This window comes from Poecilia reticulata, chromosome 1, assembly GCF_904066995.2.
Source record: "Poecilia reticulata chromosome 1, P_reticulata-male-v2, whole genome shotgun sequence".
Lineage (NCBI taxonomy): Eukaryota > Metazoa > Chordata > Actinopteri > Cyprinodontiformes > Poeciliidae > Poecilia > Poecilia reticulata.
The window spans coordinates 20,922,079-20,934,489 of NC_088830.1; the positions used below are offsets into that span (position 1 = coordinate 20,922,079).

Consider the following 12,411-nt stretch of genomic DNA (forward strand, 5'->3'; position numbering starts at 1 on the left):
GCAAAATCACCTTTGTCTGTAAATATGTTTTAGCTAAAACTCCCCAACTGTTTTAGCTTCACAAAGTTCAGATTTACTAAAGAAATTTTACGTTGTTGCATTTTAGGCAATCAAATGTTTATTTTCTTATTTTTAAAAAAACTATTGGGTTTTTTGTTTATTTGCATTTTGATGTATTTCTTAAATTGCATAAAAAGGCGTAAGTGGTTAAATGAAAAATCTGCAGAATGGATCATTTTTTATCAGACTAATCAATTGACAATCAGAATAATCAATAGAATTATTGTGGTGTGCATTGTGCTAGACCTAAACAAAATACAGAACCTTGAGAAATCAGACAAATATTGAAATAGATTCCTCTGAGCAGAGACAGGGGAAGTGGTCAGAGCTGATTGGTGCAATCCTGGAGGAAAACCTACTAAAGGCTGCAAAAGACTTGAGACTGGCACAGAGCACTACGTCTTGTTCACATAAAGTCACAACAAAATACATTTAACCTCCCAAATTTGATGTTCAAGATATATCATTAGTTTTTTACAGAACTGTGTCAGGGACAGTGTGGGTTTTAAGAGATGGGGAACAAACAGCCAGATAATCACTTCACTCACTAATCCACCTACACCAATGTGATGAGAGAGGATGTAGACAAAGTTAGTATTCACACTACTATCAGATTGTTTTAGGACCTGCTGGAAAAACTGGGGGGATTTCAGTTCTCGTTATGTTTTAGACGTGTCCCCTGCTCCACCTGAATCAAACACCTCAAGTATTTCTATGGCATTACAGCAGGAGCTGACAAAAGCTCTTTTCATTTGTGTGTTCGAGCAATCAAATACCTTAACACATGAATGATATTGACCCAAAAGGACCAGAATTACCAACCCCCATCTTAACGGGAAACAACTTAAATATTAATGTAGCTTAGAAAACTGCTAATTCATACATTGTACTGTTCATCCATAAAATGTCTGAAGAAAAAAAATATACACACATTACCTACAAATGAAAGTCCAAAATATATGAAATGTCAAGATTCTATATACAGTTTAAAGTTGTTGTTTTTTTTTGAAGGTTTTATTCTTAGATTTAATCAAATAAATGTGACACCCGATGGATTAAACTGGTGGATATATAGCAAGTCCTTAATTGTTGTCTATATGTGAGTTAAGCTTATTATCTCTGTCTTTCCGTATCATTACTCTTCACGGCAGAACAAAAGATTTAAGTGGTCGGTATTTCCAGTTTCTGGAAAAAGTCATGGACAAGAAGGACATAAACTTTAAGACAATGATCCAGTGTGAGCATCTGGTCCTGCTTGGTCACCAAATGTCACCTAAATAAATGCTTTTGAAAACTCCAGTCCAAATATGAAGATCACAGAACAGAAATACCACAGCCTATTTATGAAATTACATCGTGGTCAAAAGTGTGACGATGTAATAAACGATTAGCTGATTAGGTGAGTATTTATGTTATAAGGTAGATAAAAATGAAAATGAATGCAATTTGGGGAAAAAATAATTTGTAATGTTCAATGTAAGTAATAAGTTTTATGTATTGAATGGCTAATAAAATAATGTGAAATCCATTATTCATAATCTGAAGTAATTATCTATTAAAATAACATTTATTCATTACTCCTTTAATTGCTTCATGGTTACTGTGTCTGAATGCTCAGAGAAACCCTTAGAATATCCATAGTGGCCCAACTATCTGACTGGTTTAACCTGCACAGCAAGCCAATCTAAAATAAACAATGTTATCCCCTTCTCATATTGTTGTTTCATTATAAACGACAAGCCACAAACACCCCACAGGTCACTTCGTCCTTTCACATCATAACGCTCAGATCACAGGCCGTGTGAGCTTTCAGGTCATGCAGCTGGGACTGTGGAATCAAGAGGGGGTGGCTTATGACGAACAGTCTTCATCAGCAAAGGTTTTCTTTTACCAATGTGATGCATGCTGTCAAAATGCGTTTACTGCTTTGAATAAAACCAAATTTGTTGCGTACCATCCTCAGCCTGTTAGCTGCTTGAGATCCTGTTGATCAACATATTTCTCAGATTAAAAGGGCCTTGGAGGATGATGTGAGGTGGATTAGAGGAAAAATGATGGTGAGTCAACTTCAATCCTCCATTTTGTAGATCTGTTCACAGAACAATAGGAGAATTATACAATAGGTATTTGATGGTCACAGCTGATGTACAAAATGAATGAATAAACTGCGGGACATGACGATAAAATAATAAACGGAACCATCATAAAACTAATCTTAATAGCTTTTTTTAAACAGCTTTTTGTAAATATATTTTATTGCTGACATTTAATAACTTATCGTTTTGTGAATGTAGGTCACAGTTATTCAAGTCTTTTTTTTTTTTTTTTTTACTTGTTGGTTGATGATATTCTTTTTGTTTTATTCTGGTGTCTCTGTAAACTCTGCCTCCTGCTGGCCAAAAGAGATAAGTTCGGAAAAACCCGGTTGGCATTCTGAAGCTTTTGAGGTCATATATGTCCTTTAATTTGGACATAATGCATCCCTTATTATATTTAACCTACAGGTTTGACAATTACTATGGCTATTTTGTTATTTGGAAAAAGTCAAACCAGTCACTAATTCAGCAATCATAAAAATAATATTTTAAAACAAAAACACATTTTCTGATGCTGAGGATTTTCATCCTGAAAGTTAAAAAATAAGTTATACCAATGTAGGGGCTTTGTTTTAGTATTCCTTTTTCATATCCACATATTTTTGCTTGGGTTTGCATTTTACTAAAATAAATAAATAGATGTCTCTCATTTGCTTCATGTTTAGTTTCACTGTGTATTTTCACAAGATTTTTTTTCTGAAGAAGTCATCAGCAAAGAGCTGAATGTGGGATATACGGGAAACACGTAAGGTTAGTTTCTTTTTTCATAAAAGTGAACAATGTCAGAAAATGTAAAGTGTGTTGCCACACTGGTTTAGCCGCCATATTTCTTAAACTAAAAGCGTCAAAAATTGATTGAAAACAAACAAACAAAGCTTTTTGAAAGCTTCTTTTCTGCATGGTTATAACAACTCGTGCATAAAAGGTTTAGGACAGTTATTCACGTGTTTGTTTCCAGTTTTGATTAGTTAAGGAAAAGCCATTAAATTACAACTACTTATTTTTGGCTATTTGAATTGTAACACCTTTAGTCCCCCTTTCTTCTAGGCAATCAAGTGAAAAAAAAGTGATTTTCCTTTCCTTAAAGAACTTGTTTGATGGTCAAAATGACTTAATATCGACTAAAAACAAACTAAAAGAAGATCAGCGTGGCTGCAGATTCTAAAATTATCTGGGTATCTGTGTCAGTCGGTCTTTATCATATCTTTCCTCAGTGTCCGTCCCTTGCTCCATCGTGGCCCCCCCGTGATAAAACACGGCCACCGTGGTGTTTCCGCTGTCCTGACTCCCCCGCGTGTTCGTGGACACGCTCAGCTTCGCCTTCAGGGTGCTGTCCCGCCTCTGCTGCCCGGCCTCGTTGCTCGCCAGCATGGTCTCCACCGCTGTACTCACCGCGGACAGAAAGCCTCCTCCGCGGCAGCGCAACAGGCGAAGGAAAGCGTCTCTGAAGTCCGCGTTGAACGCATAAATAACTGGGTTTAGGGAGGAGTTACTCCACCCGATCCACACGAACACATCGAAGGTTTTCTCGCTGACACAGCAGGGGCCGCGGTGGGCTAAAGGGGCCCCTGGTCCGGGGCAGAAGGGCAGAGCGCAGTTCAGGATGAAGAAGGGCAGCCAGCAGCAAACGAAAACTCCCATTATGATGCTCAGAGTCTTCAGCACTTTGGTCTCTTTCCTGATGGAGACTCTGAGCTCCCGGTGTGACTGATTGGGGCACTGGGAATCAGGGTGGATGCTGATGCGGGACTGGTAGGAGCTGGCACCGATGTCTGTGCACATGTGCGGGAACAGCTCGGGCACGTGCGACCGGCAGCTCTGGGCGTGCTCCGCCGCGCGCTCCAAGGAAGATATCACCCGGATCTGCGTCTGGGCAATCCGGTAGATCCGGGTGTAGGTGACGATCATGATCACAACGGGGATGTAGAAGCTGATAAGGGAGGAAGAGATTGCGTAAGTGCGGCTCAGACTCGAGTCGCAGCTCTCCTCGGTGCTCTCCAGGCGCGGGATCACGCGCCCGCCGGGGTCACTGATTTCCGCCCGGTGCCAGTCCAGCTGCACGGGAACAAAGGAGATCACAACGGACACTGTCCACGTCACCCCGATCATCACGAAGGCCACCCTCTTGTTCATGCTCCGCTCGTAGCAAAACGGGCTGGAGATTGCCCAGTATCGGTCCACGCTGATCACGCACAGGTTGAGGATGGAGGCGGTGGAGCACATGATGTCGCAGGCCAGCCATGTCTTACAGAAGCCGCCGAACGGCCAGAAGCCGGCCACTTCAGCCGCGGCTTTCCACGGCATCACCAGCACCGCGACCAGGAGATCCGACAGAGCCAGGGACACGATGAAGATGTTGGTCACCTTGGCGCGCAGGTGACGGTAGCGATACACGGCCGCGCACACGGTCATGTTGCCCACAAGCGTCCATATGATGAGCAGCACCAGGACGCATCCAGTGAGAGCTCTGTGCGCCGGAGGGTCTTCCCGGCTGCCCGCTCCAACCAGCGCCAAGCCGGTGGTGTTATTCATTGTCCAGATCCAACCAAGACCGCATGGCAAATTGCAAGACCTATTAATAGGTTAAAAGCCGCACGCAGTTACAGAGGGAATGGCGCCGCATGCTGAGACCAGACTAATCTGTGCTGCTGCTGCTGCTGCTGCTGCTGTGAGCGCACGGCAGATCGACAGGGGGACAGCCAGGCACAACCAGCTGACCGCCCAAACAGCTCTGAGAAGGTGGTCACATGAGACAGGAAATCAGTGAGCTATTTTAGCAATGAAAGAAATAACTGCTATGTCTATTTTCCCACTCATTTGCAAATCAGAACTTCTCCCTTTGCTGCTGATTTGTGAAAAAAGATGGCAAAGAATAGAAAACATTTCTCAACTCTTACTCCTCGGATAGTTCAGGATGTCATTCGCTGCCAATCAGAATTTTGGAGGAAACTAAATATTAGAGATGTCAACCATTTGTTTTGGATTATTTGGCTATTTACCTGAAGTGGATTGTTCAAGACAGAACAATTAGTGACAAACGCATTTATTTGAGCGATTTATATAATCACAGTGTCATCTTAAAACGATATTGTTTGTAAATGGCAATTCAAACTGTTATTTATAAATAAGCAGGTCATCTTTAGGAACACATTCTTGTATGAAAGATTATATTGTATTGGTCTGATAAAATATTCTAATATGTTGTTTTTTCATTAGCTATGAGGGAAATTCATTATTATTAAAAACACCATTATGTGTGTAAATAATCTACAGTGTTTCACTGAGATTTTGAAATAAATGAACTTTTCAATGATATTCTAATTTACTGAAAAAGACTGCATGTTTTCTATAAAGTTGCTGTTTTATTAGTCTGTAATCATTCATGTAAAAAGTTTCAGGCTAAAAAATCTTTAAGCCTGTAATATCAAATTATTGATAAACAGTTTATTTTAGCGATAAACATTGAAGATGACAAAATCAAAATAATAAAGTACATTTGATTTGGCAGAGTTGACGGTGTGTTCATCTTTTCTCCAAAGCACAATGATGGAGTAAATTACAAAATTGGAAAAATATTGTTTAAAAAATGAGGTAAGAATTTAAATTTGAGGTTTTGTGGAACAACTGCTGCAAGGAAAACCATCAAAATGTGTAACATTGTCTTCATTTTCTTGTTTGTCTGATGCACTGCACAGAGAAAAAACCAAACACACTCTGCGTGTTTTATTACTTTATTGAATATGACACACTGTCTGAGTATCACACTTCCAGTCTGTACCCACAGGATCAGCAAATCAAGTGTACTTAAACACAAACACATTTTCAGACATCAAAACATATCTTGGGATGCAGTGCAGATTAAAGCTGACTTTATTTTTCCTAGAATAAACAGGCAGAAATGCCCACAGTTTGTGTAAAAAAAAAAAAAAAAAAAAAGGAGAAAAAAAAAGCATTATCAACCCAGGAGAGATGTGTGTTTTTTGAATAACAGCAACAGGGTTTGGTTTGAGTACAGATTTAAATGATGGACACGGAGAGTACAGCACACAGCCGAGGGTGGGGAGTTCATAATCAGATTATCTCCATCATTTCTGAGAGTTTGTGCATTTGCTGATTTAGGACGCACACAGGAATCACATCCATTTGTTGGAATGAAATTACTCTCACGTGGGTAGTCGTCTTCCTGACTCTGGGGTAAATGGTTCTGCCAAATACAGGAAGTTAGCTGAGTCTTGAAAAGTATTCATTAAGCTTTCTGTGCTTCATCTTTTTTCTCGTTTACACTTTGAATGTTTGTGGGAGACCAAGAAAAGTTGGGCCTGCATTTGTACAGGCCCAACTCAAAATAAAATTAAACTTAAACAAAACTCACTACATGTGGTGGAACAGTGCAGATCACACTTGGGTCACCGTCCCTATGGTGAAGCGTGGTGGTGGAACCATAATGCTGAGGGGACTCTTTTCTCTTGTAGAGACAAGGAAGCCGGTCAGAGTGTATGCGAAGAAAAATATGGGACAATCTTAACATGTTTAAGGTCACAGTGGATTGGTTTAGATCACAGTGTAAGCATGTTAGAAGAGCCTAGTCAAAGTCAAGAACCAAATCTGAGAATATTTTGCAACAAAGACTGATGATCACAGACACCTCCCATCCAGTCTGACTGAGTTTGAGCCATTATCTTTAATTAGTATCTTGATCTGCAAAAAGTCTGGCAGCAGATTTTTCACAGGCCGTACATCTTACCATCACAGCAAACAGCTACATTGAGGATGTTAAAACTCACTACATGAGTTTTAACCTCATCCTCATGTTATTGAATGCAGCACGGAGTTCCGACCTTCTCCAGAGCTGCGTTCAGACCCAGCAGTCCCATCTCCTGCACGTATCCGACCACACCGGACGCTCTGCGAGGGCTCTTTGCAGAAATCTTCTCCAGCATCTCGCTGCACTTTTGGCCACACAGCCTCTTCAGCGAGGAGATTTCCTTGTCGCACTTTTCCCTCTCCTTCAACAGGTTCTCATCCAGGAGTTTCTTCAAGCGTTCTTCGCACTCTTTCTGCTGCTCGATCTTGATCTTCAGGAACTTCAGCTCCCGTTTGAAGGCCTCGGTTCGCCGCTTCTCCACCCTCAGCTGCTCCATCTGCAGGTCCAGTTCCCTCTGACTCTCCTGCCGCTCCTGTCTGAGCAGATCCTGCATCTGCCTCTTCCTCTCCTCCTCCTTCCTGGTCAGCTCCTCCAGCCTCTGGCAGAGGTTGTCCAGCTCTCCCTCCAGGGCGTCTCTTGTCATCTCCTCTCGCTGTCTGAGCGCCTGCTCCATCTGGATGTACTGGAGCTCTCTCTCCCTCTCTTTCCTTTCATGTTCTGCTCTGTCCTTCTGAATCTTCTCCTCCATGGATCGTCTCATCTTCCTCTCCCTCTCAACTTGCTCCTCCAACATTTTGGTTACTTGATCGAGCCTCCCCTGAATATCTTCCCTCCTCTTCTTCTCCATGTCTGTCAGTCTTACGACCTCTTGCAGCTTCTTCTTCTCAATCTCCTCCCTGAGGGCCTTCTCCCGTTCTTTTGCCTGCTTCTCCTCCTTCTCTTTCTCCAGCTCCAGTTTTGTCCTCAGTTCTTCCAGCTCCTTCTTGGTTTTCTGTTGAACCATCTCCAGCTCTTTCTCGTACCACTCCTTCAGGGTGTTCTCCTGTTTCTGATTCGGCAGCTCATTCTTTTCAGTGAGCAGTTTCCTCTCCTCTTCCAGCTGATAAGACAGATCTTCTTCTGTTTTCTGAAGCATTCTGCTGTTGTAGAAACTCTCTCCGTTATTCAGCATCATGTTGTCCACCAACATCATCAGCTCGCTGACCTGCTCCTTGTTGCTAAGGTTCTGGTTATTGAAGACACAGTACCTGCCCCCGCATGCAGCCACCAGCTCAGCCAGGTCCCTAGACTGGTCTATCAGGTAATGCTTCACCGACGTGCCCTCCTCCAGACGGTCTCCGTGGGTGAAAACCACCACAGAGAAGCTCAAAGCGTGGGAGCCCATTGCCTCCTTGATGTGTCGCACTGCCTCTTTCTCCTCCTGAGTGAATCTTCCGATCTGAACAACAATCAGGAAAGCATGAGGTCCGGGGAAGAGGAGGCTGACGCTCCTCCTCAGCTCCCGCTGGACTTCCTGCTGAGTCTGATGAGTGTCCAGCACACCAGGAGTGTCTAGAATAAGCAGCTGTCGCCCACGAAACTCTCCATTGGCCCTGTGGCAGCGCTGGCCAATCAAGGGACTGCTGAGCTTTAAATCCAAGACCTTCCGACCAACGATGGAGTTAGCGGTGGAGCTTTTGCCACTTCCTGTCCTCCCCAGTAAAACCATTCTGATTGTCGTGGAGGAAGGAGTTGACTTCTTGCCTTGTGAGACAAAAAGAACAGAGTTCAACGGAGTCAACAGATTAAGAAAAAAAGAAATAAAAATATATCTTACCAGCAACGCTGACGGAAAACTGCTTAGTGAGAGACGTCATGTTGTTCCTGATCATGTCCATCCTCAAACTGAGGACAGAAAAATTCTCCACAACCATTTAGGTCCCAGCACTGTGGGTGTGTCTTAACCTTATGTCATGTGAAAGTCAGTATGAACTATGCCCGTCGTCATCATCAGCGTTTTTTGGAATCAATCTGGAGAACACGTGGCTCAATAGTCTGTCTCCGAAACACCCAACGCAGCAAGTTTCTGAGAACTCCCAAAACAGCAAGAGGTCACAGTCCAGCAAACGTCTGGTCAATACAGACAGGGTTTGGTTTGGTTATGCTTTGTTTTTTGTATGTGTCTGTATGTTGGGCTGAGTGTGAACAAAGTCCTATTGATTCTAGAGGGTGGGATCAATAGATTGCTTTATCAAAAACGTAAGGTGATTGGTGGTCTGAGAAGGAAACACTTAAATCAATGCACAGGAGGACCAGACGCCCAGAATCAGCACACATACCACTGTTGTGCAATGACTGGACATACATTAAACTGGTTGTTTTATATATTAGAAAGATAAACAACGTTAATGCAACTTCATACCACAAAATAGCAATGGCAAAAGAAAGAACAAGCAATTTTTAATCATAAAATGTTTTAAAGGACTAAAAAAAATTACTAAAATGGCTGAAAGCCAAAAAAACAAGAAAAAATGCAGCAACAGGAAGTGCAGGATGGGGGTTCAAATGATTAATTAATGTCCTGGATCATAACTTTAAACTCATGATATTAGGTAGTGACTGCTGACAAGAAGATGTTTTTCACAATGAGAGTTTTGTAAAAGAGAAGAAAGCAGTGAAACCAGGTGGCGCTTCTTACCAATTAGATGACTTCAGGAGTAAATTTTTGGCCAATTCAAAGTAAAAGTGCTCTGAATATCCACGAACGCCTCATTTTTAAATCTTTTTGAACTTGTAAAGTAACAATGAATACTGTTTAGAATGTTCTTTCCACTGCACTATTTTGTGCTACTTTATGTATGTCTGTCACAGAAAAAGTTAATAAAATACGCTAACGTCTGTAGATGCATTGTGACAATAAGACATTTAAAAAGCATGGCTGCCAAAGGCAGATTTGTCTCCACTAGATGGAGACAAAGTTTCTAAGATAGTGATTACTCACACTTTTTGTTATGATGCTTGGCTGTTAGACAGGCGGTTGTTAAAGAAGTCATTCATTTATTAACCAGATAAGAGAATTTTGTGGTTTTCATCTTTAATAATTCATATTCTCAGACATTCTCAGACTTATAGGAGAGAAATTGATATTTTAAAACATGACATAGAGAGAGATTGCAGGAAGATGCATGTTCATTCAGTCTGAAACGAGGACGCCTATTTATAGGCCTAATAATGAGCTCCAGCTTGGGCCTAAAATATTAAGTTTGTATTCCTCCGACATTAGAGATGATTGCGCTTTCTGGCTGCAATTTGCTTTTCATTACGTAAGATGAGTCTGTCTGATGTTGGATTATTATTCTCCTTTATTATGTTCTGATTTTGTTCCTCTCATTTATTGTTGGAGTTAATTTTAAAACATACAAATGACAAGTTTCTTGTGAGGCAGGACCATAATTATTTTTGTAGCAGAAACTTAAACAATTAGGTAAAGAGCCACTGGGGATGTGGAAAAAAAGTGTTTGCAAATATATTAATTCATTTACTTGACAATAAAATCTACATTAAACTATTTTAATTCTGCTGGGATTTTGGGATTTTATTGCTGTCCAAGAAGTCTCCCTTCCTCAACAGATCAGTAAATTCATGTTTGACCTTTGACATTGTTTGGTTTCTTGTAAAATTCTGTTTAAATAAATGTGCCTCCATGAATATTCTGTGAAATTGTAACTGAATCCTTTATTATAATTGTAGCATGCCTGCCCTTTACAAGCTCTCGAGGGAATTAGACAACTCAACTCCATAAAATACAGCAAACAGGCTTATTTTTTTATTTCACTGAGTTTGTAAAGTTTTATTGTTTCCCAATTTTAGGCCTCTTTATAGGCTTCCGAGAGAATACTCCTTACACGCTGCTAATATCCTTTTCAGATGGAAATTATGCCCTTGAGGTTTTCAGCCTATAGATTCTTCATAGTGACGACATCCTGGCTATGGATTCAGACTATTTCATTCTACTTCTTCTACATTCAGCAGCTGCATCCAGAACTGGATTATAATACCCTGATCTCCTGTTTATCCTTGTGGTGGTTTGGGCATTGCACTGGAGTGAGAGCTCTTTTGCATTTGTAGGTCATGCAGTGTACCTGCAGTGGACATTGCATGTCTACCTTTGAAAACCACTGCAGTTGGTCCTCAGATATTACTGTGAGGGATTTACCCCCCCCCTAACAGGTGCTGTTTTTTGCGTACTTTATATATTCTAATTTATTTGGGTAAATGTATTGTTTGGGGAAGTAACTTGATTTATTTACTTGTTTTAATCATCTTCTCATCTCTTTGAGGTCACTTGGTCATGTGTTGCCATGGAAGCGCGCCCATGAGCAGAGCTGACAAGGACCTGGTGTTTCCAATCAGCCTCATTGGGAAAATCCATATTCTGAGAGGGAGGAGAGATGTATTTTTATTTTTGATTGGATCCAGATTGTTTTTGTTTCTAGTTTTGTTTGAGGTAATTGTAACTGTGTAGACATTTTTTAGGAATAGTTTAGTACAAATGTTTGTTCTTTCTTTCTAGAAATATGAATGTCTCCACCCCTCTAATTAGTCCTGGTGGAAGCCAATCCCTTAAAAGTCAGGTGGTTCATATGAGAAGGAGATTTTCCCTCTTCTTGTTTTGACTAACATGCTATGCTGTGAACTGAACTGAACTGAACTGAACTGAACTGAACTGAACTGAACTGAACTGAACTGAACTGAACTGAACTGAACTGAACTGAACTGAACTGAACTGGAGCGTGTGAAACTGAAGATAAAAGAAAAAATATTGAGAGCTCTAAAAACTGCTGGTTCCAGTCTGGTTTCGTTTTGATCGCAAACTAACAATTACCTTCACATCTGCTGCTTGATTTCCAAGAAGAAGAAAAAAAGCGAGATCGCCATACATCTCTGTGCAGGTGGTACTCAGCTACATGTACCCCTAAACTTGAAAGATGAATGTCTCATAGAAGTGTTTCAGTCTTGAAAATATCACAGTTTTGGAAGCTGTTACATTTTAAGGAAATGACGACAGAGGGGATTGTTTTAATGTCACCAGTATTTTTTGTATCCTTTGTGCATGCGCCTGAATCCCAAGACAACCAGTAAAGCAGCATTTTATACAACAATATCAGACTTTTCTTTTTGATTGAACCCTTTAAAAGAGTTTATCCAAACATAAGTGTGTGCACTGGGAGGTAGATGTGAATTTAAAGTGACATAGTGAAAATGTTATTCCTGAGTATTGCATTTAAATATCAAAAGCTAGACTGAATTTTAAAATTCAAAAACGATAACTACGCTTCTGCTTTGTTCGGTGATTCACTAAAAAAACAAATTGCCTCAGTGACCTTGTCACCATTATTGATCATGCACACAGCTAATCCAGTGTTTGTTGAGTTGACAATACAGTCATATTCAATCAAATAAATATTCGAACGTGCTCAGAAGGGGCTTGTTTTACCTCTTGAAAATATCAACTTTAAACATACTTTCCATTAAGCCCACATTTCTGTATTAAAAATGTGTTTTTATTGGTCTGATGTAATACTTTAATCTTAAATGTGTTTTCATTGGATGTAAGCAGAAAATAAAGGC

At 40.7% G+C, this 12,411-nt stretch overlaps 2 protein-coding genes across 2 annotated transcripts; both read right to left on the minus strand.

Moving 5' to 3' along the window:
• Positions 1-4,688, minus strand: LOC103466923 (D(1) dopamine receptor-like). Its single transcript, XM_008412846.3, has one exon. It carries the CDS (start codon positions 4,686-4,688, stop codon positions 3,324-3,326), a length of 1,365 nt encoding a protein of 454 aa, XP_008411068.1. The 3' UTR covers positions 1-3,323.
• Positions 4,689-6,077: 1,389 nt separating this feature from the next.
• On the minus strand, positions 6,078-9,209 carry LOC103466918 (uncharacterized). The gene is made up of 2 exons (XM_008412836.2): positions 8,618-9,209; positions 6,078-8,544 (listed from the first exon to the last, which is right to left on the minus strand). The coding sequence occupies exons 1-2, from the start codon at positions 8,712-8,714 to the stop codon at positions 6,968-6,970; spliced, it is 1,674 nt and encodes a 557-aa protein (XP_008411058.2). The 5' UTR covers positions 8,715-9,209; the 3' UTR covers positions 6,078-6,967.
• Between the last annotated feature and the right edge of the window lie 3,202 nt (positions 9,210-12,411).

Bases quoted from the DNA above. Each gene is read 5' to 3' on its own strand.
- LOC103466923 (XM_008412846.3), bottom strand. From the start codon at position 4,688: ATGAATAACACCACCGGCTTGGCGCTGGTTGGAGCGGGCAGCCGGGAA.
- LOC103466918 (XM_008412836.2), bottom strand. From the start codon at position 8,714: ATGGTTGTGGAGAATTTTTCTGTCCTCAGTTTGAGGATGGACATGATC. The intron at 8,545-8,617 runs GTAAGATATATT...TTGTCTCACAAG, and splicing joins GTTTTCCGTCAGCGTTGCTG to GCAAGAAGTCAACTCCTTCC.